Raw genomic sequence first — 27,582 nt, forward strand, 5'->3', positions numbered from 1 at the left:
AAATATGTTGTTATTGAGACAAATGGGAAGGAATTCCATCATAATACTAACTTATCCTGAGAGATGGATTTTTAGTGATTTCAATTTTTGTTTAATAAGAAAATGTGTTATTTTAAAAATAATCACTGATGCATGGAACTGTAAATTACTCTGCTAAATATATACAATGTTTTGGAACACTTAAAAGTAGCAGAGTGGTGAACACCCAATGCAATATACAGATGATATGGTATGGAACTGTACACTTGAAACCTATATTATTTTACCAACCAATGTCGTCCGATACATTTAATAAAGATAGAAAATAAAAGTGCCATTTTTCAGCAGCCTGGCCATTCTGACAGTGGGCATCTGTGTCCTTAGGGCCCTTGGCCTGGAGGGGACCCCGATCTGTGCTTCTGTGGGTGGCTGAGTCCTTCCTCCTCCAGGCGGGGCACTGGGCATGTCACACAGGGTTTGCTGGCCCAGAATACACGTGGCTTCTGACTTTGGTATTAGGGCGCTGAATTAGCCTATTACATGTATGATTAGATTTTAGATATTACCACAGCCTTTTAGACATGCTGCACAGAGAATAAAGCAAAGTCTTTTATACCACTTTTAGGGTCTTTTGTCAATAGTAATATGTGATAGACTATTTCAGTTTAAAAAAGAATCATGGAATATTGCTGGGTGATTGGGCTTCTTGAGCAGAGGAGTCGTTTGAAAAGATGGAAATGATGGATGGATACATAACATTGTTCTCACAGATACCCCCAGACTCTGGCTCATCACAACAACATGAAGAATGAGAATATTATTGCTTATCTTAAGTATGTAAAATCGCATCTAGAAGTATCTTTCCCTCTTCACCACAAAGGGGCATAATATTAGTATCTGCCATGTGTTTCAGTACAGCTGTTCTGTGCCTGGTGTTTGTTTCTAGACTATCAAAGAAATGTGTAAAAGGTCAACTCATACATGCAAAATCAGGACTAACTCATATTTGAATCAATATATTTGACTTGATCGAGAAGTTAGTTCACAGTTACTGTATATTTAGCTTCAAAGGCCTAGAAACAGAACAAGTTTGTTTGGTTTTTACCCTAGCACACATTATAGATGTAAATTTTAAAGAGCAATCGAGAGTCACAAAGCAAAGTGCAAATTTAGTTTGGAGATTCTATTTTCAAAGAGACAAAAAGAAAAAGAAAAATCCAACCTACCCAATTTAAGATTAAAGCACTGAACACACAAGAAATAATTTTAAAATGGATTTGAATCCATATTTTAACCAGTGAAGGAGAAAAACCAAGAGAATGAAATGAAGTGAGTAAAATGGATAAAGAAGAAGGATAAGAACTAAGGAAAGGGAGAGAGGCAGAGCCAGCTGGCATGTTCAACTGGGGAGAAGAAACAAGAAAGAGGAAGAAAGGGAGGAGAGAAATATAAACAAAAGGAAGAGAAAAAACAAAAGAAGTAAATGAGATGTACACTGCTCACAATGATGAGATAGACACCTAACATTTTACGCCCCTGGTGAAAGCTCACCAAGCTCCCCTGCGTATATCATCTCTCTGACCATCCTCGTCACGGTTCTGAGTTAGGTAACTGTGTCCACTCTGACAAGTGAGGGAGGAAGTTCAGCAGGGATGCGAATTGTCTGACATCAGTAAGGATAACAAGCATGTATCCGCAGTGGTGCCAGTAGCAGCGGCAGTACCATAGGCCTGACTCCTCACAAGCCCTGGGCACACTGTGTGCCAGTCACCATGCCCGAAGCATAAATGCATTAACTCCTCGGAAGAGCACGGTCAGGAAATGATTGTTATCCCTGCTTTCCAGATGAGGAGTCCGAGGTTTAGGAAGTTCAGTCAAGGCCCTAAGTTGAAGAGGGCTGTTCCCCACGCCTGCCCTCATAGTGACTGCACTGTAGCACTGTCAGCCCCACGCTCATCCCTCCCCTACGACTGCATCCTGTAAGGACAGAAGCTGAAAGGTCCCCCTCATCCGCCCCCACACACCAGGGGCCCCTGTACTCCCTCCGAGCCCCACCCCTCGCCTCCCCACTGCCCCGCTGGCCGGATGTCCTTCCCCTGCCCAGCCATGCCCAGTCACTGTGAGGACAGAGCCTAACTGTCTCCAGCGGCACGGCCATCTGCTCATCCTGTTGCTTCTATGGTGAGCTCAGGCCTGTCTTCCATCTTTGAGTGTCCTCAGACCCCATGTTATTACATTGATGTAATAACATGCCAAGTGGAAGCCAAGTGGAAAAATATACAGTTGTGCACACAGAGCAGGTTGTTTGTGTAAATGGAGAAGTGATTTAGACGTAAGATGTAGATACTGAAATTTCAAAAACTGACCATTGGTCACATGAATTTAAATTTGAGACTCAGACGTCCTCTTCTTCAGCTTTTGCACCACAAAGAGAATGACTTGCCTTCACAGATAAGGCATGCCATCTTGGGATGGTCTCTGAATAAAAACCTGTGTGTCTGTTTACCCCCAAAAGGCTGAGATGAAGGACACGTCGGGGCAAGGCTTCAAGGGCTCAGCTACGCTGTTAAGAAAACAAGACTTCCATGTGGGCGCAGAGATACTATGAAAAGCGGGGGGAGGGCTGGGTGGGGTAAAAAGGGTACCTAATCTGGAATCAGGTGATGTATATCCTTAATCTAGGGCCTACCACTGATTTTATCTGTGAAAAGGGACGTTCTCCTCAGCTTCCTTTGTGTAAGAGGAGTATTGACTTAGAGCCTTTACACATCTACCTTTTATGTCACTTCCTGCCTAGGTGAGGTGGGCACTCAGCTACCATGGTGTGTGTGTGTGTGTGTGTGTGTGTGTGTGTGTGTGTGTGTGTGTGTGCCAGAGAGAGAAGGAACTTATTCAATAGTGTTTGGGGATTTTGTTGGGTGTCTGATGGACATGTGTCCTGTTTGGGAGACCACCTCAGGGATGCTGTGGATGCCTGGTCATGGCATTGTACACCAGAGGCTGGACATTAATGAATGCCAACTATAATTTTATGTGTATAATGTGATGGCTCGGTGTGACGTCGTGGTGGTGGTGGATGGGGGGAGGGGGGTTCATGGTGTGAGGGATGTAAAAAAAAAATTAAAAAAAATAAAATAAAATAAAATGTATATTTTCTAGCTAAATAAATAAATAAATAAATAAAAATTTAAAAAAGAATAGGGATTTAAATAAGGATGAGGAAAACAGAAGGAAAAGAATTTCATTGAATTCTTTTTAATATTATATTTAATATTCACAGCATCTTAAGTACTTTGTAGGACATTAAAACTAAAACTGATTAAGAATAACTTTATGTGTCTGGTTTTGTGTTGGTTTATATGCTTTATAATGAAATGACAAGACTTAAAAATCGAAAAGTATTGAATTATATTGAAGACCAAAGACATATCTGAGAAATAACCTGTTTCTCTCAGTGTGTTGCATAGTTTCACTTAAAGAGAGTCTCCTTCTTTGACAGTGGGTCATCTCTGCCCTGGGTGTCACAGAAGAGAGAGATACCTCATGTACAAGACACTAGCTCCTTTGATACGTGCCGAATAAACTTTTCATTTCATTCCTTGTTCTAGCTGACACTTTTTGCTGATTTATTACAAGCTAAAGGGTAAATATCTGCATGTGTTTTATGTAATCTCAACAGCATTTCTCTACTTTCAAAGGGGTAAAGAAACTACTTTTTATCACTAAATTCTCTGATGTATAAAAGAGTAGGTTTATCCTTTGAATGTAAAATGAAGATATTGTATCTGTTAAAGCTTCTCAATGCCATTCTGTACCTAAAACACTTCTCAAATTATGTATTTCAGGCCCTGCTTGAGACTCAGAATCTTTTGCGTGCACAAATCACAAATTTTACGTTCAACCTGGGATTTTCAGGGAAATTTTACCATACAGGTAAGAAAAAGGGGATTACCTGTTCCCATAAGGCCTCTCTGGCCACTCTCTTTAGAATTGCATACCCGTTCACACCTTCCTACATCCCCTCTACCTCTCCCTTTATTTTCCTCCTATCCAGTTCCATTTAGCATATTATTTTTAACCTACAAAATACTGATGGTTCCAAGTTTATTTACCATGGTATTATCTAATGACTTCCTTTTTCTCTTGAACTACAGTTTACATTCAGGAAAGTGCATAAGTAATAAACATAGTGCTCAGTGAAATTTCACAAAGTGTACACTATGTGGACCCAGCACGCAGGGGACGCTCCCCAGGTCCCACCCCCGTGTGCCCTTACCATCACTGGCTCCCCTCAGAGGAAAGCACTACCCTGACTTCTGCCATCATTCATCTGTTGCCTGGCTTTGAGATGTATGTAAAACGAATCATACAGTACGGACTTTGCTCTATCCAGCTTGTTTTGTTCAACATTACTTTGGTTTCACAGGTGTTATGGTGGATAGTGGTAATTCTTTCATTTTCATTGCTTTGTAGTATTCCATTGTTTGAATATACCAACTTTCTTTATTTCATTTCTTTCTCGTGTGCATGGTTGGGATGTTTTCAGTCTTCGGCTTTTTTTGAATAGTCACGTTAAGGACATTCTTGTTCCTGTCCGTCAGAGGACGTTAAGTATTCTTTTCTGTTGGTTAGCAGCCAGGAGTAGAATTGCTTGTTATGTGGCATAGTTATGATCAGTGTAAGTAGAAAATGCCAAATAGTTTTTCAAAGTGATTGTGCCAGTTTACATTCCCAACAGTGTATGAGGTTTCCTGTTGCTGTACATTCTCACCAGTACTTGATAACGGTTGGCTTCTTGTTTTAGCCCTTCTGGTGGGCATGGGGAACTATCCTAGTATGATTTCAAGGCGCATCTCTCTGATGTGCTGTGAAATGGAGCCTCCCTCATTGTCTATTAGCCTGTTGCATATCCCGTTTTGTGAAATAATTGTTTTGTTCTGCTTTGTTGCTGTTGGATTGTCTGCTTTTACTAGTGATTTGTAGAAATTCCTTATATATTCTCAATGACTCCTTTGTCAGTTATACATATGTGTTGTAAATACTTTGTCCTATTGTGTAGGCTGACTTTTCACCCTCCTAATAGTATTTTTTGGTGAACAAAATATACTAAATTTTAACATAGTCAAATTTGTTTTGCTTTTGGTCAACTTTCTGTGTCTTTTTAAAGACATCTTTGCATACCACAAGATCATGAAAATATGTTCCTGCATTTCTAATATTTATAAATCTGTGACACAACTGTAATTGACTGTTGTGTATGTGTGAGGTCGGCGTCAAGATACCTTCTTTGCTTCCATAAAGATGTCTAAGTAGCTCCAGGTAGTGAAAAGAATCAGGGCAGTGTCATCCTTGTCATAAATTAGATGACCATATACACACACATATGGACTCTTTCTGTAGTGTCCTGTTCATGCAATCGATTCATTTGATCCATCTGTCTCCATCACACTGTCTTATGTACTGTAACTTTATGATTAATAGTAATATCTGCTAGTACAAGTCCTCCAAGTTTCTTCATCTTGTTCAAGATTGTCTTGGCAATTCTTGTCCCTTTGCATTTTCATATAAATTTTGGAATATGATACTGATAGCTACAAAGAAACTGCCTAAAATTTTTATTAAGATTGAGTTAAATTTATAAATTTATTTGGGGAGAATTGCCATCATAAATATCGAGTCTTCCAATCCCTTAGCATATTTAAGTCTGTAATTATACTTGATAAGACTTTATTTAACTTTATTCCTTGGTGGGGATTTTTGTTGCTGTTCTTGTTGTTGCAATAGTAAATGGCATCTTGTTTTTATTTTATTTTTCATTTTTTTGTTGATGGTCTATAAAAATGTATTTGATTTTGTGTATTGATCTTGTCTTGCACCCAGCAACCTTGCTACATTGACTTATTAATTCTATAGTTTATCTGTAGATTTTTTGAATATTCTACCTATACAATAATGTAATTTTTGAATAGTGAAAATATATCTTCCTTTATGAGCCTAATGGATGTGCTTGTTTCCCTTGCCTGTCACACTAGCTTGGGTCTCCAGCACAATATTACATAAACGTGGTGACAGTGACACTCATGTCTTGCTCCTGACCTCAGGGATAAATCTTTCCATAGATTTGTTCTTGTCTCTGTTCTCGACGGGAATTCTTTTAATAGACTCTTCTACAGATACTCTGTTAGCCTAAGGAAGTTTCTTTCTGTTACTAGATTGCTAAGAGTTTTCTAATGAGTGGGTGTTTAACGCACTTTGTTTTTAAATTATTTATCTGTTGTCTCTCCTCCCTCACTGAAATGAACATTCCATGAAGGCTGAACCCCAGCAACTAGCACGGTGCCTATTGAAACAATGAATTAACAACCAATGACTGAGCAGAAAGAAAATCACCTGTATTTTCACTATTAATATGGAACAAGGCCAGAGAATAAAAGTTGGCTATTGTTTTACTGTGAAAGGAAATCACTCTAAATATTAAAAATAGGTATACAGTTTCTTTCCCAAACAAGGAGAAATGTGAGCAAACACTCCTGGCAATTCCCTATACCAAGCAAATGCTGGCTAGTGACTCCAGCCAGCTACTTTCCTTCCTTTTTGTTCTGGAAAGATTTGTCCTGTTGCCTTGGGCACTTCCCACAGCTCACAGTAAGACTGTCCTGCTCTCAGCTAGGAAAGGAGAACAAGGTCAGTAGCTAAGGTCAAGGCTTAAAGGGGCGTGTTATCTGCACATGCTATGAACTTCCACAAAAATGTAGCTGGCGTTGTCTAACACTACTCAACTCATTCTTCAGTGGGAACAGATGAGATTTAATACCCCGAATCTCTCAAAAATTTGCTACTGTGAAGCTTAATTGAATTATAGTGTCTTCCTTCTTAATGAGTAATTCCTTTTTCTATTAAAAATTCTATCTTATTCAGTCTTGAAGGGAAGGAGAAAAACAGCACTGCTACAACAGTAAGAATTCCTTTCAGGAGAGTCTGTCATCTTGTTTGACTTATTTTAATTTTTGAAGGGTTTGTGCATTTTGTGAGCAATTAAGAGTTGAAGGAAATGAAAATCCTAGTAAGCAATCCCATATGCCAGGTACTTAGCTAAGCACTTTTCACAGCATTTTCATTGATCCTATGGGTTAAAAAACATGTTACCTTGATTTCTAGATAAGAGCACAGAAACTTAGAGGGGTCCGGGGCCATAGAGCTAGTTACATGTAAAACAAAAATAGTCTTAACTTTAAGTCCATTGGAGCCCAAGTGTTGTGCAGTAGAAAAAAATGGATATTTATGGTATAATCAGCAGTCTTTGATTAGAGAAGCTGAATGGAAAAAGATTCCTTCCCCTTATCTATAGGTGCTTTACGCTTGTGTATTTCCCCAAATCACTGAGAACCAACAGTATTTGTAAATTCTAATTTTACCATAGAATTAATTAACAATGTGAAGAACAATGTTATATTGAATTCATACATGCTGATATTATTCCTAAACTCCACATTTGGACAGTGAATGATAGTTAAGGAATTTGGAGTTTCTTAATCTGGGTAAGAATTCGCGTTCTAAATTCAGATTCTGCATTTTCAGTGACTTGGGACAAATTACTCCTCTCCAAAGATCAATTTCCTGGTCTATAAAATGGAGTTAGTGGTGGCCCTTACCTCATAGGTTTGTAGTGAGAATTAAATGAGACGATGCTTGTAAAACAATGCAATGCTTGACAAAAGGATAAAATCTCAATTAATGATCATTTTTCATATAATGTCAGAGTAGGAAATACTGCAGATAAAATACCAAACATACAATTCAAATAGAAACATAATTAAATAAATAATAATTGGCAATAACGTTGTGATATGTCAGCTCAGTGTTACAACTTAAGAAAAGACACTTAAAAGTTGACTTCTCTCTTCCTCCGGGTCTCACAAAGGTGGACAGAGTGGGAAGAGAAAGTTGTGGCAAGAGGCCAGGGCAATCCAGCCACAGGTAGCTGTGTTTCATCTGGCTTCTATCATAACATTTAAAGTAATAAGCAATAGACACGCTTTCTCAGTATAATTCATTCTGATGTAAAACATACCCAAAGTAGGACTACAGGAAATCCAGTAAGAGTTATAAAGGAAAAACGAAAGGCACACGAGTATGCCTGCTATGAATTTACATAAATCTGTCAGAGAGAAGACGGTAGTCTAATTCCTGCATGATTCAGATGTATGAATATTTTCATAGCAGATTTCACCATGATATTCAGGAAAGGACAACGAATACCTGCGCCACCTTTCCAAAGAACTCTGCGATCTGTTGCGCAGTCCTGATAAACAAACTCTGGATAAAGGCCAAGTAGGAAAACGGATGCAGAGATGAGAAGAAAGCTACAAGGACTTGGGGCCTAGAAATGACAAGAAGTAGGAGGGGTGACTGTTCATAAACTAGGAAATATCAGCTCACTTTCCCCAGGAGAGACAGCAGTCAGGAATGAAGTGGTGATTTCTGGGAAACCCCAGGACACTTGGGCCTGTTCTCAGTAAGGGAAAGGGAAACTGCACCAAGGAGCTAACCGTAACTTAACTGACGTGGTGTCCTGAGGACACGCAGAATGCTAATTAAGCAGGAGGAGAGTATCTCGCATGAATATGTTTGTTTGTAGAGATGCTTAATTGAAGGAAAACCAAATGACATCATCCTTATGTCAAAAAACGAAAGAAAGAAAGCACTTAGTTGTCACCAGTTAGACAAAAAACATGTATTGAAGTATAATATCACCAGAGCCACTTGAGTTCCCACCTAAAAGGTAGCTGGACCCAAGACCCTGCTGTGATTGGGGTCATTCAGAGTCTAAAGCCTTGACTCCATCTTCGTATCCCTTTGCATTCCTCTCGAGAAGGCCTCGCTGAGCTGTAAGATAATCACTCTGAAGCCCCAAGAACGCTGGACGTTGGTGACCCATTAGTCAGGCCAATCAGTTAATATAATGGCTCGGTCACTTTTTAAATACAATGTCCCCTCTGCCGCATAACACTCACCATGAAGTGTTTTAGTGAAGGGGAAAAAAAAAAAAACCACCTCAAGGAGACATGTAAGAGATGCAGGAGAAGAGGAGTAGGAAACAGGAGGAAAGGAAACAGGCATTTAGATTCCCCAATATGTGTCAGGAAGATGTAGACACCCCTCCCCTCCCCTAAAGAATAATGTAGGACCGATGTCCACGTTTTTGCTGACAGGAATAGCAGCATGACAGGGGTTATGTGACTTGCCCATAATCACTCACCTCAAATGTGTGGGAACCTACAAAGACACCAAAACCTCTGACTCCATGGGCTACACTTCTTCACCTGTACAATAGTAACACGAGGGTATGATGATGAAGAAAACATACGGGAAATGTAACAGGTTGGACTGAAAGACGCCCTGTGTAAAGAAAGAAACAGGTGCCTTCCCCTCACAGAGCAGTCAGGCTTAGAAGAGGGAAAGTGAAGGCTGCGTATTGCAGGATGACGTTGTTCCCCTCGTTCCACATCACCGCTCCTCCTGCATAAGCCACATTCCACACCTTCATCTCTGGAGTAAGTCTCCTTCGCTGCCCAAAGATGAATCATAGGCTTGGTTCTCTTCCTGCCAGTGGGCTCTCCTTCCTTCTCTCGGGAAATCAAAGGGGATATAGGTGGTAACAAACACTGGATCTGGGCAGCGGCCCATCCCCCACCTTTGCTTGTAGGGCCCTTATCATCAAACCAGTCACATCACAGCTGCTATTGCAGACGTGGGAGGACATTTTCCCCACACAGAGGGGACAGCGTTTGAAGAAACTTCTGTTCCAGGAGCCTGTTGGATTCAGTGCTGTGTTTGAAATTTCAGCGTGGCTCTGTAATTACCGCCTTATGACATGCCGGGCCAGGGCCGAGGCATCTTACACTGTTCTCATGTCCTGCTTTAGTGAAGACACTGTGCGGGGGGAACTGCAAACCGAGACTCCTACCCCCTCGAGTAAGTTCAGAGCACTGTACTTACAGAGCACTGTACCCACTCAACTAAGCTGCAGGTCGGGGAATTGGGGGATATAAAACGAGCCCGAATGTGATCAGGGCAGCACAGCAGGTCCGACACTTAGGGAAATCAGTTGAAAGGGACAACAAGCGACATGAGGGCCAGGAATGCCACCAAGCTGCGGCCGGGCTTCTGCACTGTGGCTTCACACTCCTCAGCGCTTTCCTCAAGTCCGTCCGCCCTCCTTTCTTTCCTTCTGGTCACTCGCATTTTCCCACTAACAATTCCTACATTTCCTGTTTTCTCCTTTTTATGCCTTAGTTTTCACTGTTACTAAGTAGGTTTTTCTGACCTAAGGCGTAGCCCGAATAAATGACAGAATTCCTTTGCTGCAAGTGTTGTGTCACATGGCGTGGGACACGATGTCCTGCTGAGGCTCCACCACACACTTCCTGACTCATGTCCCTCGGGTATATTTCCTCGTCACCCCCCACTCTTTCCAAACGACGCATTCTACAAAGATGCTAAACATCGAGTTCTAATGTCCTTGGGAATGGTGCTGTATTTCCATCACGCAGTGATTTTAATCCATGCCTCACGTTTAAAAACATTTAAAAGACTTGTCACAGTCTCTGTTTGTTCCCCAAGGAACAGGTTTTTCTTTGGTGCTTTTCATGTGCAAAGTCTCATATGCACCTAGGATCCCATAAGCGGTGTCTTCTGAATACATACACAGGAGCACGTGACTCGATAGGTCGATGGATGATAGACAGGCGGGGGGCAGACAGACAGACAGAATCGGCGTAACTGGAACTCACTGAATGATCTCCCCCCAGGCACGGAGGAGGAGGACGAGGGCGACGACCTCCTGCTGCGCTCCGCCGCCCAGTTCTGGTGGTTCCCGCACATGTGGAGCCACATGCAGCCCCACCTCTTCCACAACGAGTCGGCGCTGATGGAGCAGATGGCTCTCAACAAAAAGTTTGCCATAGTAAGTGACTCACGTCGCGCTGAACTTGTGCCCACTGACACGGAAATGCACGTTTCACGGTGAGAGCCTCCCGGAGGCCTTAGGCACCGGCTGTTTTAAGTGGCTTTTCTGTGTGATCGTTAGAGCGACCTGCAGTTGCAGCCTTCCAGACGGCGACATCTGGGTGGGTACTGGGGGCTCATCCCCACGCTTGATGCTGGAGGGGTCAGATTTCACAGGACTCGCGTGAGACACTCACAAGACCGAGTTCCACGACATTATGGTCAGAGCTCGTAAAGCTGGCCTCTGTCCCCAACGAGCTTCCTGCTTCCCAAGGCCAAATACACACATAAAGAGTTCCCCAACAAACCTAATGCCAAACTGTACAGACACAAAGTGCAGAGAAGTAAGTGTCCTTGGGAGCGGCCAGAAAAGGTCCTTGTGGAAATAGGATTTTAGGGACTCTGAAATAAGAGCAAGCTGTAGGTGTCAGGAAGAACTGCAGTGAAACAAGGCCGCGGGACAGGAGCAGGTGGCAGCCCACAGTGTGGTGTGAGGTAATGGGGTCAAGCAGGGCCAATGGAAATGGAAGAACAACATCTCAAAGACACTGCAAACATGTTACAGGGATGAACATTCGCTTGACGGGAGCAGATACTAGGCTTTCTGAAGGGTTTCTGATTCAGTCTTGACACCCGGAAATTTACAGGAAAGGTTCTGATAAGTGGAGCATGTGTGACAATGTGCTTCTGACCGTGGAGACAGCATATAGTGAGTGACGCGCTGACGGGGCGTGTGCTGGTGGGAGACCGTGTTATCTGTGTTTCTGTGCCTGATTCTGACAGGCACACACGCGTGCACAGACTGCAGGCAGGGGTTCTCCCCCCCCACAGGGAGCACTTGGGGACAGGAGCTGTGTCCAGCACATCACGGGGTCTCAGTTCCCAGCTCACAGAGGAACTCAATAAGCGCTTACGGTGTAAATGGTCAAGGCAGCAGAAATCACCACTTAAATAGCAATTTAAATGTAATATGTTTTCATTCTAGCATTTTTTTCTTATTTGCAATCCCCAAAACTGACATTACAATGCTCATAGATTATTCATACTGTTAATAAATCCAAAACCATCAGATCATATTTCTAGGCAAATCCTTCTAACTGTAGACTTAGCCCAGTGTACAAAATGAATTAAAATGCATGACACTGGTTAATTTGGATATGATTTTGAAAACCTCAAAAATATTAGGGCTCCCTTGACAGACAGACAGTGTTTTACTAAAGATTTGCTGTCCTCACCCATAGCTAGAAAAGCCTGATTGGAAGTAAAAGTGGCTCAGTGTTGAGGTTTCCCCATACATGCATTCCTTTCCCGACACTACAGTTCCTACACCTGAGGACGTGCTATTCCTTAGCGTGCTTACCCTCACCAGACTTCCACTCTAAAATGACAGGTACTGTGGTTGTAAGTCTGTGGGAAGAAGAGTAAGGCTCCATCTCCCTTTGCTGGCCAGCTGCCTGGCCAGGTAACTCCGCACGAAAGCTCAGCAGGATTTAGGACAGGATTGTGCCCATTTACCGTGGAATGGATTCTACATAAACAGCTAAAGCCAAGAAGGTCGGGGAGTTGACCCACTTTACTCAAACTCATACAAGAAAAAGTTAGAATTTATAAAACGTGCTGGTTTTTTTTCTTGAGGCTACAGAAGAACAAATACTTTATGGACAGCATCAGGAGCCCTTATTATTTATTTATTTATTTTTTGTCTTTGAACTTCAGTCTGCTTCCCCAAATAGATAATTTCAAGTGCACCTTTGTGGTGCATTGATATTTGAACAATGAAGCAAGAATAGTGCCCTCCATGCTGATACAGTGAAAATGTTTTGCCAGTATTTGCAAACTCCTGTGACACAAAGAGCCACCATTTCTCCCCCGGAATGTAAACAGGAATAATAAACAGCACATAAAAGTGGGTAAACATCGCCACGGTGTATAACAGAGGGCAGCACAAGTTCTCTCAGTACAGTGTCACCTTGGAAGTCTAAGACTGCCAGTATTGGCAATGTCAGCCTCCAAGAGAAGATGTGGGGAAGGAAAGCACTGGGCAGTTTCTTCTGAAATCTGTGCAGAAATAGAAAAAGGGATTTAGGAAAGAAGGAAATACACAGAGGAAACAAGGCACCAGAAAAGACAAATTGAGAAGGTAGGAGGAGAAGGTACCAGCAAAAGACAAACTGAGAAGGCAGGAGGGAGGTTTTGTGTTTGGTGTTTGTTGCTGCTTGCGTGCCCTTCCACACAATAGTTTATCAAGACAGATAGAGGAAACACACAACCCTGACTGCTCTACCCCCCTGAAAACAGAACATTATCTAGAGTAGCAGTATTCACCCATGACGTCCATGAACGAATCGATGCATGCCACTATTATGTTTATACTTAAAGCAAGTGTAAATACTTGCAAGGGCACACAGTAAGAACAGGCATGCTCAGGAGAGTTTTTACATGGTTTTTAAGAATTCTCAACTAAAACACACCATGACTTGAAAGTATAATCCCAATTGAAATTTGGTCCTTCTTAGCTTTCTAACTCAAGTGCCCAGCAGAGGCCATTTGTTACAAGTGTCCTTCCTAACTGCAGGCTGACCACCCAAATTGTGGTCCTTGAGGCAGTAGAGAATGAAAGGGTCTTCAGAACTACGACCGGATGTCATCTCTCATGCCAAATCAATGACGGGACTGGCTGACTTTTGTGTCAGGAGAAGACAGGCTGGGAAAAGACTGAATGCAGGACCAACCAGTCCCTCCGCAGCCACGGCCAATGAAAGAGCATAGAGCATTTGGGAACAATGATTAACACAGCAAACACTCAGGATAGGGCAGCTGCTGTTTCTGTTGTCAGTATATTCGGTATAATAAACTGCCACTGTTTGCCAAGGCTCCTGAGGTGTTTAGAGTGACAGGTAAGAAGACAAAAATCCTCAAGTTTAACAGCTTATTTCGTATTGGGATGACATTTAGTTTATGGGAATTCCACACATTTTCTAAGTATGTGTTAATTCTTTCACTTCCCATTAAGGCATTAGGGTTACAAAGCTGCTTTGCTGCTAAATTTAAATATGTGATGGGAAAAGAGCAAGGGTTTTAGTGTTGTATATATATTCTGTATTATTTCCTTTCATTCTTCCAACAACCCTGAGTGGTAGATATATTTATTCTCACACTGTAGAGAAGAAAATTGAAAATCAGAGAAACATGGCAATATGCTCACGATGGTAAAGTTCAGTGGGGTAGAATTAAGAGCAGAAACGCAGGTCCTTCTAAAACCGCACAAACCGTGACACCGCCCCTGCCCCCACCCCCGTGGTTCCTCACTAGGCGCCCAAACCCACTCACACAGGTGTAGGTTTAGACGCTCTTCTACCTGGTAAGCTGCTAATGTGAGGGAATTGAGGACTAGAGGGGCGCTCTGAGTGCCGCTGTTCCCTGAGATTCTGAAGGTTCCCAGGATGGGCGGAGTTCCTAAAATGTTGGGAAAGGAGACAGACAGTGGAATCTAAGGAACATTCCATGAGACTGGATATCATGTGTCACCTATAGACACAGGCTACTGTAATTCAGTAAAAACTATCCTGGAGGAAATTCCGCCCCAACTCTCAGTAACTCGCTGTATGGAACAAGGGAATAGCTTGTTCCATGAATGGAACAAGGGAATGGCACAGTCAGTCTATGCTAATTCCACATCTCTAAACTGGAAGACAGCCCGCGCTTCTCCACCCACGTGGAGGCTCTGAATTAGCAAATGAACGTGAGTGTTCCCAGCCAAGGAACTGAAAGAACACAAGGAAGCAGGGCTGCCAGTGAGCAGTGTGGTGTTCCAACAGCACCAGAGGCCACGGGGAACATGGTGTCCAGATGCGTGAGTCAGAGGACATTTAAAGTTCTTTTCCAACAAGGAGAGTCCGAGACTAAGATGGAAAACTCCCGCACTGTGTACAGCCAAACATGTGCTATTTTCAGAGCTGAGTAAACTCATCTGATCCGCTATCCTTTTGCACAATATGGACTCTTCTGCTTCACAAAGGAGTCTGACTCTATTTCCATTTAGCTTTGAAAGCGCCTTCTAATTGCTTGTTATGGACGGGCAAGCAAATCCTGTAAGCAAACTTGCACTTGATGATACAACCATCAGAAATGCAGCTTTAGAGGTGGATTAAAAAATATTTTTAGTTACCTAATAGGGGCTAATTCAGGTATTAAAATGATACTTCAACAGGGGATATTTTTGAAAGGTACCATTTCTGAGGCAACAATCAATTGTAACATTAATTTTGACCTACAACACAGTTTGAAATATCTATTGTACAGTTTTAATAATTGAACAAAATTCCATTTAAAAAGTAAAATAACATACTGCCTTTCAATCTCAAAAAAATTAAAAAATCAGCAGCCTATATACTCTCTATTGAAAAACTAAATTTTGACCAATTGTGGTAGTTTAATTGTTCATGATAAAATGATCCGTAGAGGTTTTCATCACAGAACTCATCATCAGCATCTCTGCTACCTCACACTGTTGCAAACAATGCTGTGAAAACTAGCAGCAGGGGAACCACGCACCTGATCTGCAAACCCGAAACCTTGCCGAGGATGGTACTTTCTGGTTGCATTGTCATTATTCTTTCAAATAGTGTCCAACCCCCGACCCTGCTTTTTCCAAGTTCAGCAGAACCTGCTAATTTACATTCGCTGAAATGTCTATTGCCAATTATACAACTTTTTCGTTTAGTGAGCATATTCACTTTTCTAATATGGAAATAAAGATTATGGTATCAAAATGTAATTTCAAATATATTGAATGACTTGCTGGCTTGAGGAACATATGATAATATTTTAGTCGGTTTGCGTGCCACTTAGAGAATGAATGAATTCTATCATTTTTGCTTCAGTGATGCACTTTATAAAAGGGCACATGAGATGCTCATTTTCTTGATACTGAAAACAAAGTATAATTCGAGTAGTCCTAACAGAGACAGAGTTCAAATCAGCAAGCAGAGAGCCCGGTCTGAGCTGGTGAGCTGCTTCGGGAGGAACCCAAGCAGCACAGCTGCGGCCAGCCACCAGCCGTTATTCGCAGCAGGACAAGCAGTAATGCATCTGCACTTGACTTCATAGAAAGAAGAGCAGAAGGAACTTGGACAGGGCGATACAGATGACTGAGGGATATAGACTCAGGGCTAATATTCCACTTAAACGTACTGGTGTTGCCGTGCCAGTTATCCCAACGCTGAGATGTGTCAATACCTCTACCCTCAGCCCGTGCCACCCCAGCCGCTACCCCGGAAGTCCCTAACCTCCCAGGTACCCAGCTGCCAAGGGGCCTGGCTCGGTCTCCAGCACCTGGGTCCAGCTCTCCCGCTGGCACAGCTCTGACTGATCAGGGGCATGGCATGCTGGCTGGTACCGTGTTTCCCCAGAAATAAGACCTCACCGGAAAACAAGCCCTAGCATGATTTTTCAGGAGGACATCATCCCCTGAACATAAGCCCTAATGCTTCTTTTGGAGCAAAACTTAATATAAGACTGGGTCTTATTTTTGGGGAAACACGGTAAATATTTTGAGTGTCACCCCTGAATGTAATCAGTCCATCTGACAATTTAGAAAGGAGTCACATCAGTGTGCTCAGAGAGTAAGTCACAGAAGAGGGAGTCCAGTAAATTCAAGTGGAGTTCTTCTAACCTGGAGAAGTGTGTCCATGGAATGGTGACAGACACCTCAGTGTCTGTTGGATGGAAATATAAACGCTGCTCCTGTATTTAAAGGTTTTATCACTACTATTTTCCAATGACGGTTTTATTATTATTCAGGAGGGTGAGGACAGCAGGTCTCAGACATCTGCCACCGCAAAGACAGCCTGCTGCCCACACTGCCTAAGGGGACTGAGCACACCACCATATGCTGGGTCCCCGGGAAGCACTAGGGTCGGTCAGGACACGAGGGGAGGGGGAACGGGAGCCAGAGCCTGCACTGGTTTCTGCAGGAAAGGCAAGACAAGGCAGCGTAAGCGGGCTTAGCGTTGGCTACCTGGAATAATTTCAGGGGACACGAGGCAGCGGGTTCCTTCCGCTTGTCTGGGGCCTGGCCCTGAGATGGTGAGGGCAGGGAGAGAGCCCTGTGAGAGCCCAGGGAAGGAAGTGGTGAGCAGGACTTGGGGCAGCTGGTTCACATTGGAAGAATGTGCGCCGGGTAGACGTTTGCCATCTAGGAACTGGCTCTCCCTGCAAGGGGCATCCTTTCCCGGGCCAGCAAGGCCCCAATGCTAAAGCATCAGAACCCAGACAACCAACAAGAACGATTAAGACAGTTCCACACGCCTCTCCAACATGTGCTCGTCTGAGTCTGGACAACACTGAAATAATTTAGTTTATTATGGCTTCTAACTGAGTTCATCACGTCTTTCCATCTAATTTTATGTTTATGCCATCATCAGTATTTTGAAAAGTTGTTCTCTCTGACAGAGAAAGTAGAATCAGATGACGGATCTGGTATTCCTGCTTTTCTCTCTATTATCAGTTAAGTACTTCATACTCCCACCTCAAATCGTGGGATAATATCCCTTGTTTACCTTTTACTGACCAGGGTCATTTTCAATTAGTAACTATGGAAAATAATCTCCTTCTGAGACGTGGCCTCCATCACATCAGTTTTACATCATTTTGATTGTTTTGTTTCGTTACTTGGTTTTTATCCTTCGTCAAACTCCAAAGCCTAAGTAACCAGCATGGTTTGTGTAACTGAAATTGGCATACAGTGGATGCTGTCGTTGATTGCTATTACAAAAACCTCACAGAATTGTCTTTAAACAAATATACTTCCGAAAAGTTATATTTTTAAACAAATTCAGAACATTAAAATGTGACTTTTTTTCACTATTTTTCTTTCAAATAGATGCACATATGATTTATGTAATTTCTTGTGTCACCATGAGCAGTAACTGTCCCGGTGGCTATTACAAAGACCAGAGGGTACACACAGTTAGTACAAAGAACAATCTCAGCTTTTCTACACTCAAAAATAGTAAACTTCAATTAAAACTGGTACTATGCAGGCTTAAAGATTCGTAGTCTGTAATCAACCTTGTATATTTTCAGGAAGATGAAATGTGTTTGCAAGTACTTTGGGAATTTGAACCTGGCCCTGAATTGTTTAAAGCTTGATGAAGACCCTGAAGGTCCACATAAAACTCATCACTTCAAACTCTAAACATAAAAAATAAAGCTTCACAAATTTTTCTTTTTTTTTTTTTACATTTCTGCAAACTTCTTCATGTGTTTATACTTGAAGAAACTGAAGCAGTTCCAAAAAAAAATCAACGTGGCCTGTGTGAGGTACAAGTGTTTGCATCATTCTTTTGAGTGTTCTTACAAAAGTACACCCTTTAGTGGTGTGTTTACTGATGAGACACTCAACAAAGACATGAGGACACTTCAGACATTCTGAAGGGAACTCTCAGAGAGACAAACAGCATGCTCTGTTAAATGGAAATTTACTTGAAATAAATTACCTAACTATTAGGGCCGACTAGAAAAAAAAATCTGTCACTCTCCCCCAAATTGTCTTTCTTAGAGGTGACAAGTGAAAACAAAGGTTACAGCTTCATAAGCATACCTTCTGTGACCCTTTTCAGTATTGGTATTGAATTATGAGCTTGACTCTTGCTTCTGGAATTTCTAAATGCATTTGACTTACTAATTCCACTTAAGTTCCTCAAATAATTCAGCTGTTAACTTGGGGTAGGACGTGGAGGGGGATGTGTTGAGGAAGGGTTTTTGCTGATGTCACTGTTACAGCCCTTATCAAGTTTATGTTTATGGTTCACAAAGGATATTTTTACCTGCGACTTTATACATATTCTCAATTACTTTTTCCAGAAGAAATGGATACTGTTGAGTGAAACTTTTTTTTTAGATAAGATTGATGATAGTATACCTTCTTGTAGAAAAGCCTTCTCTTAAATAAGAATTTTGAGTTTTTTGAGAAAAGGAGACTGATAGTGGAAGGATTCTTAAGTTTCTTTGTTTTATTTGTTTCAATAAGAAAGAGACCGATGTTAATAAAATGAAAGGAAATTAAATGGCACGTTACCAATAATGATGCTTGCATTTTATCTTTCGTGTTCTACAACTTGGTGAAATAATTGATTTTATTACCCTACGTGGACACTAAGGGGATTGGGTCTTATTGAAGTTGTACAACCTGCCCGAGGTCCGACAGCCAGTGAAGGGAAGCGCTGAGACTAGCCCAGGGGTCTCAGTCTGCGATTCTCCCTGATATTGTGCTACTCCTGCCCCAGAGGCCCTGGTCTGCAGACACCGATCCTTCTGTTGTCATGGGTGTGACTATCTTTGGATGAGAAAAACAAGATTCTTTTCTCACCATATAGTTAGTAACACACCATATACTCTTCTAGATTAGAGTAACTTCAGAGTGATAAGGTCACACTTCTCTTTCATGAGTTACTATAATGCCATTCTGTTTCATGAGATCTCGTTAACACCTTGACCCAAAGATTTTTGTTGCTTCTGTTATTATAGTCATGCTTTTTAAAAATAACCTAGGCTGTGAGACGCAGACTATCTATCACCTTCCTAGGGTTTCTGGCCCCGTAGGAATATCACTAACCAGGGAGGCTCACCTTAGTCATGGGGGCCAGAGTTTTTATTGGGGTTTCATCTCACAAGCATGGTTGCTGGATCACTGACCCCATGACTGAACTCAATGCCCAGCCCTGCTCCCCTCCCTGGAGGAAAGGCTGACACGGCCTGGCTCAAAGGTCCAGCTCTCTGATTGCGTGGTTGGTCTTCCTGAGTTGGGCCAGCCCGCCGTGGGTCATCTTTTAGCATAAACTCAGACGTGGGATCAGGGCCCCCTGTGACATTCCTGTCACTCGGGACATTCCAAGGATTGAGGGCTCGCCTCCCAGGAACCAGGGAGGATGAAGAGCAGCTGTGATTGTACAACAGCTGCCAACAGAGACGACTTGAAACTCTTAAACCAAGTCTATTAGAAACAATAGAATCATCACAGATGATTTTTCACAGAACAGCAGGCACGTTTATACGATGGATTAAAAGTCACCACACGTTTGACGTCAGACCAATAAAGGTGCAGGTTATTTGGCTCCTTCAGTACCTCCTACTTTTCCTATAACCAGGATTTGACTCATAAGAGAATCGCTGTATAAAATGTGACTGAGGCAGCGATCATTGTCTGTCACGGGCCCACGTGCTGAGGGACAAACGGAAACGTGACAGACTTTGTAGAAACTGGGCAACAGGCAGAATAAAATGCCCGCAGCAGGTCTCGTGATCTCAGAACGTGTTCCAGCCTCTAGTAAACGGCGGTTCTACGTGAGGGGAGCACCGGGTGTGGTTTGTAGGCAGCGTTTGTCATTTAACTTGTGGGAACCGTGAGGACAGAACAGGTGGCTGCGCCGGGCGGCGCGGATGCAGGCTGGCACGTCCTTCGTTAACGTCGCTGGCCCTGTCGCCCCACCGCCTGGCCCACGCAATGCGTCATGTGAGCACTGGCGCGGCCGATGGCTTCAGGAAGTCTAGACGCCTTAGCCTCCATCACTGTAATTTTACAAACAATGAAGTGATAAGGGGTTAACCAAGCGTATTTACAGCACATATGAAAACCCCGGGGGGAAACAAGGACCCAGATACGCCTGCCTCCTTCTAAGTGACACTGGCTTTCCCGCAGGAGCACGGCATCCCCACCCGCATGGGCTACGCGGTGGCCCCGCACCACTCGGGCGTGTACCCGGTGCACGGCCAGCTGTACGAGGCCTGGAAGAAGGTCTGGGGCATCCAGGTCACCAGCACCGAGGAGTATCCCCACCTGAAACCCGCGAGACACCGGAGGGGCTTCGTGCACAAAAACATCATGGTGAGTCCGCGCGGGCCGCACGTGCCGTCCTCACTGGTGGGAAGGACCCAGGCCAGGAGCAAATGCGCACAGCCAAACCAGGGCCTCCGCGGCAGCAAGCGCGCTTGTCGTGTCTAAGCAAAGGATGCTGTGATTCAAGTCGCTTCTGGTCAGTCCTTAGAACATAGCTCAAGACGGTGTTTTCACCGACACTGCCGCTACTAAGCAGGCTCTGGCGTTGAAACACGAAGGAACTGCACCTCTAATGTGCAGATCGTTACAGAAGCCCCCGTTTCTTCACACAGCTACTTAGCATGTAAAACAACTCTCACTCTCTACACGTTAGCCACACAGCTTGTTTACAAGCCTGTCAGTGTGCCCGTGTTACTATGTGAAACTAGAAACTCGAGTCTTTACAGCAGGGGGCCACGTGAAGTGCTGCATATTCACTAACAGATCATAATACAGAGAGCACATGAGAGAGGTGTCATTTAAATCTTTCATATCCACTGTCCAGTTCCCTCCAAAGCTTCCCTCTTGTGTTGTGTTTTGTTTTGTTTTCACACTGGTGACAGACAAATGCATATTGTCAAGCTGTGTTACTACCTAATACTCAGTGACACTTCCCAAAGTAAGTGATCAAATCCTGTTTTTTGTTTTCCCCAAATCAAAATATCCCAAGTCCTGGGGAGGTAGGGCAGAGCATCCCGGGCTGGGATCCCCCTGGGGGGACCACGCCTAGAGCGCTGCACGGTGAGGTACCGTGATCGACATGCTAGCTGAACAGAGGGCCACCCCCAGAATTAGGTGCAACCACCTCCTTTTTCAGACACGTGCCCAATGTCTGCAAAAATTACAGAATGGATCATGAGTGACCTTTAACTTGGGTCAACTCCCAGCTTGACTTTTCCCGCAATAAAAACTGCTATAAATGCTAGATGGGGACCTAACGGCCACAGTTTACCCCAGTCTGCCCTGCTCTCTACTGAAAAGGAACTCACTGTGCCTCCAGCTGCAGCCTGTTGGCCAGAGAGAGTCCGGGACCTGGGTTACAGCATAACTTATAAGCACTCAGCACTGTCCCACCGGTTTTCAATCACGTGCAGTCTTCCTGGAAGACTGAACTTGTCTAAGGACTTTCCTCAGTGCTGTTCTCTTCCATTTGTGTTTCTCCCTGCACACCAGAAACACTGCTTGCACACGTCCCATGACACATGTTCTTTTTTTGTCTCCTGAACACATGTAAGTGCATGGATCTTTCAGGTAATAAAGACTCTCACAGATTTCCTGTTTCAGTGGAACTGCCCCTGTGACTCCATTTCTGCAGCAGTCCCCGGAAACCCTCCGTATTTGCTGTTTGGGCCCTTGGGTGAGGATTTCTGCGTGAGAAATATCCGGCAGGCATTGGTTATGCAGGAAGAGAAAGCAGACAGTCTCCCACATAAAGATGCAGGCTGAGAGCTCAGAACCCGCGGGCCATCCTGGGGAGAGGCTGCCAGGGCACAGAGGGCAGGGGGCTGAGCAAAGGCCCCTGCTGAGATCACACCCACACTTTGTCTGAGATGAGGAAACATTGTTTTTTTATACTCAGTTCACAAATCAAACTTGCAAGGCCTTAAGTGAAACTCATGATCCTCCCTTCAAAGCCGCTCTGGACGCTGCTGGCCCTCATTCGGTTCTGCAATTGGAGCATCACACTGACCCCCCCACCCCCACCCAATCCGATTGGTGTCTACATTCCATGATGATTCCTTTACCCTTTTGTTTCCCTCCTTCCCCACAGCCAATCCACTGCCTTGACGCTCATGTTCACGTGTGAACTATGGTGCTACTTCCTTCTTTGTCTGTTGCAGCCCCTCACAGCAGTCTATGCCCTAGAAGCGCCAGCCTTTAATCTTTCCAGATCACCAACTTCATCTTTCCTAACCGTGATTCCTTCCAACAGCTTCCACACCCTTTAACTTGCTCCTCAGGGGCCTGGAAACAGTGTGGACTCGGCCCATCTCCCTCTCTGCTGCTCTATAGGTGACACACTCACACGGCCATCAGCCGCTACACCCTCTCCGCCCACTCTGCCTGCCCTACCCCCTTGGTGCCTCAGCACCACGTCCCACGTCGTGTGCCGTGAACGGAATCAGTCTGCTGTCCTGCAGCTCGGTACCTAATGCGGGCCTGCGCGGCCCTCCTTCTCCTCTCCGTCCCTCTGACACACCTGTCACTCCACTAGGAAGAGAACGGCCTACTACCTTCCCAGGAGCTGGAGCCCAAACCAGAGTTTCTGAGACCCCAGACCTATTTATTGCATTACTTACTGCGCAGCTTTGGTCCTCATTCAGTAGGAACGGGTGGAAACCAGAGCTGTGTGCCCTCATCCTGCTTCTTAAGTGAGACCCTGGACAGAGCCAGAGGCCTCTCAGCAACTGGCCTACAGGCCCCTTGGCAGAGTCTCAGGCCCCTGCTGGCAGCCTCCTCGGGGGTCTTTCCTGGCACTCCCAGAAGCATGTGCGGGCAGCTGCCCAGGCACAGACCCTCGGCTAAGAAAATCGGCTTTGGGGCCCACTGTCCTACAGTCTTGCTGACTGTGGATTTCATAGCCATCTTCTAATTATTGTCAGCAGCGATAACCTTTCCACAGGCTCATCAGTGTCTCAGAGTCTGAATTTGAGTGTTACACTCCCCGAATGCGGTCTAAAGGGCCGTCCACAGCAGAACGCCCAAGAAACGTCCTCATTCCTTCTCCAGCACAGAGAGCTGCTTCAAGGAACATGGTGAGGGCTCTGTAGCATCGTGTTCAGGGAGCAAAGAGACAGAACAGGACGCTGTCACACTCCAACACCCCCCTCAGCCTCCTACGTGGGTCCAGTAACACCCCAGGCGTCACGGGGACTGCCCTGCTCTCAGCAGGCGTGGGCCTCCCTGACATGCAGGGTAAAGCCTGGCACTTCCTCTCCCCTGTGTTTAAACTCAAATGACTTGAGAAATAGACAAAACTCAAATTGCTTTTCTCTTCTCAGTTTTACAAGGAATAATCTAGGCAGTCAAGTTCCAAACACTGCTCTGTACATCTCAAACTGAATCCTAAAAGTGAGCCCTTTTAAAATGTAAAACTAACCTGGACTTGCACAGAGCTCAAAATAAGTATCTGTTAAATAAATGAATCAATGCTATGGAAAGCTTCAATGTCCAGGAAGGCACATTTCCGTGAATTGTTAGGGAATATATTTAATTCAGTTAGAATATCTTTGCACTTAGTTCTTTTTTATCGTTGACTTTGTACATAACATTATGGAATGTATGGTATATTTTCTAAGAAAACTTTCCAAGGACTAGATTAATGTAGCACAGAGAACTCCAATATTTTTAAAGTTTCATTTTTCTCCTTTTTGTTTTATTTCTTAAGATGCTGGAACATACTAGGCTTCATCAGGGAAGTACTGACTTGGAGATTTAAAATAGATAAGTGGCTAAAATAATTCAAAGTCTATCTGAGTTTTAAAGTCTTCCTTCAGCTTTCTTCAGTATTCGTGCTATACTGATGTCACCCCTGCTTTCCCAGATTGTGAAGGATTTTTCTGGGCTGTAGTTAAGAATTGGATAATGACACCAGCTTGTGCACCATCTTCCATGAGAATAAAAGCTAAGTTTCAATAAATTAAGTGGTTGAAAGGAACGTTTTCTTCACTTGCTCATTCTTCCTTCAGGTTCTCCCGAGACAAACCTGCGGGCTTTTCACTCACACAATTTTCTACCAGGAGTATCCCGGCGGCCCAAGGGAGCTGGACAACAGCATCCAAGGAGGCGAGCTCTTCTTCACTGTGCTCCTCAACCCGGTGAGTGCCTGCGTCCCTCTCCAAGGAGATGACGCAAAGCGAGAGGCAGAGGGAAATGAACCTGACACAGACACCAGGCTTTGGGGAGCTGTCAACCCCATCGATGCCAAGTTCTGGCTCTCAGACAATGGTAAAAACTAAGTGGGACCACATGCAGCGATGGAGCAAACTCTTAATTCTCCAAGTGGTAATGACAGGAAGAGCCACCCCGTGAAGTGACCAAAGGTCAGAGATCCCTGCCTTTCTAGAGAATACGAATCTCACCTATAACACTCTTCTCTTCCCACTGAGGACAGTTTTTCATTTAGGTGATCATCACCCCCATTATTCTTGTTTTCTATTTAAGTTAACAGCTTACGCCAAATGGGAGAGAAGTTAGATAACCAAATGAGGTCATCTTGGTACATCCATTTAGATTGTCCTGCTGGGTGTCAGGCTGGGGCAGACCAGTCTGCCTAACGGGCCTCCTTCACGTGTGAACTCGAGAGTGCCACCTCCACAGTGAACCACTGCACACATTTCTGCTCTAGTCGAGGATTATAAAGCTGTGCACAGAAACATGAGCTAAGTGAAGTAAGGTGTGTGAGTGAGGAAAAGGGGTTTTATTTCCCGAGAATCACCAACATAAAAAAATAAAGCTATGTTTCTTTTTCAGAAGATATATGAGTTTGCCCCTGGTATTAGCAATATTCAAGATGGAAAAAAAAAGTAATTTTCCAAACGTGAAAAAAAATCTATCAGCATAAAAGTTGGATGAGATAGGTATAAAGGAAATAAAATTTGAAAGATCCTCTCTTGACATTGTTACAGATTTTGCAAATAAAATTGCAGGCATTTTTCATCATCTACTTGTATCTACTAACTTCATCTATTTCTCAGCTCCTAGTAAATCAGACAGAAGTATGGGTAACTAATCTTTGGGCAAAATCAGCATGTGTATCCAAAACTCTGGATAGTTTGGGGTGGTATGGCATTTGGCCTCTGGCAGCTTACCAACCTTCACAGCACAAAAATATCAACAAATAATTTTGATTTGTACATCAGAAATCATTTGATTCTTCTAACTTATATATTCTTTACAAATGAAAGTATCTTTGGAATCCTCTCATATGACTTTCTCCTCTTTTTTCCTAATTCAATCAGTAATACACAGGCAAAAGAATTAAACCAATGCCTCATTACGAACTGAAGATCCAGTGCCTAACAAGCTATTCTTAGTATGCTAACATTTCCACCAATAATGCTAAGGCCCTTTAATCTAGAATTATCAAATCTTCATGTTTTACATTTCCTGTCATCAGAGCCGTAGGACGATGAACACCCCATCCCCTTCCTGATCCTTTAACCAGCAGTTGCTTAAATAGACCCCAGCAAAGATACCTAGGTTTCTTAAACGGAATGAGCCTCTGGCCTGAATGTTCTACTGTTACCAAAGTAGTTCTCATCGTTAAAGAAAAAAGTGCCAACCGAGTAAATTTCGTACAAATAAAGAGTTGCAAAGACGAATGTCAACAGGAGAGAGGAAGTCTTGGCCTTCTCCAACGAGTATTTCCAGTGACACAGAAATTTTAATGAACAGACTTGGAGGTTTGTGTGCAGCCGGGAGATGGGCCCATCGGGCTGTCTGAGCCTGGGACCCTTAAGAATTTGATTCCTAATCCTTTTTCTGATCCTAAACTCCACAAGCAGCTTCCTAGTATAGTTGGCTTTCCTCTCTAGATCCTACTGTAGGAAAGAATGTGTTGATTGATCTCAATAACTCGACTTGCTGGGACAGTGATCTGCAGTGCCGCTTTATAAATTTTCTTTCAACTGGTGACTATGTCCTATGTAACCTGCCTACCAGAAAAGGACCCTCTCACTGTACACATTCTAATCTTGTGGTCCTCTATAATTTACAATCCCCCATTTTAAACTACTAGGTGATATTCTGTCTTTATTTCTCATTTTGATGGTCTTTGCTGATTAGATTCTGCCCTTGAAAGATAGATGTTCCCTGTCAGGTTACGGAATTGGGTCAGGCTGAGTAACAGACCCTGGAGTGTCTGTTGATTGATTCAGGCGGGTAATGAGAGTTACCTTATGGATATACCAGGGGAGAGAGACACTGGAATTATCCCAGGGTCACTGCTTGCTGCAGGAACACGGCACAAGATTTCTGTGCAAACATGTAATACACCAGAGAGAAATACTAATCAATTCACAGTGCAGTAAGTACCCTCATATACGCTTTACAAAATAGTGAGAGAGTCTAAGTACTTTACACACAACATAAAAGGGCAGGTAGAGGGGTACTACGAACTGAAACTCAGGAAAATAACAAAAGATTCATGAGCAATGAGTGCATCTGCCCTCAGTACATAGAAGCCTATAAATTGATGATACATACACTTATACAAAAGGAACTGGTAAGAGTGTGCTGTCCATTTTAACGTGAGTTTCCAGTTCCACCTATATTAGGAAGATGTGAGAATACTTACCTAGCGTGACAGATGAATAGTTCTGGATGAGACGTGATTGCTCCTTTTATGGGAGCCGTATGATCTTATAATGATCTGAGAAAAGACGCTGGCTTCCTGCTCCAGTTCTTGCTTCTAACTACAGAACGCTCTGAGTCTCTGCTCAGCCGTGTTCAGTAAACAGGCTGCGGGCATTGGGTCATTAACAGCTGGCATCTGCCCCCCTTCAGCTTGATCATAAAGTCAGGCCTCGCTTTACTTCCTAATCCAAAAGAGGTGGGGATCCCACGTGAGTCCCGCGCTCACCACACTTGCTTGGAATTCAGGCAGAGCAAATCTCTGCCAGCACAGCAATGTCCCGCTTCCCCCACGCAAACAGGAGATAATCCCTTCATGCCCGCGGGGCTTCAGGTCTCTACACTTCTTGATTTGACACAGCCGC

The 27,582-nt window shown here is 43.6% G+C and overlaps 1 protein-coding gene across 5 annotated transcripts in view; it reads left to right on the forward strand.

The window, feature by feature from the left end:
* LOC308508729 (bifunctional heparan sulfate N-deacetylase/N-sulfotransferase 3) overlaps positions 1-27,582 on the forward strand; it is a 110,560-nt gene that overhangs the window by 37,588 nt on the left and 45,390 nt on the right. For all 5 annotated transcript variants that reach the window (XM_081075938.1, XM_081075940.1, XM_081075939.1 and 2 more), the window contains 4 exons: positions 3,825-3,912; positions 10,791-10,945; positions 20,687-20,872; positions 24,553-24,681. In XM_081075938.1, the coding sequence (XP_080932064.1) occupies positions 3,825-3,912; positions 10,791-10,945; positions 20,687-20,872; positions 24,553-24,681 (558 nt within the window). The remainder of the gene's footprint in view (positions 1-3,824; positions 3,913-10,790; positions 10,946-20,686; positions 20,873-24,552; positions 24,682-27,582) is intronic.

Source organism: Rhinolophus hipposideros (assembly GCF_964194185.1).
Source record: "Rhinolophus hipposideros genome assembly, chromosome: 16".
Lineage (NCBI taxonomy): Eukaryota > Metazoa > Chordata > Mammalia > Chiroptera > Rhinolophidae > Rhinolophus > Rhinolophus hipposideros.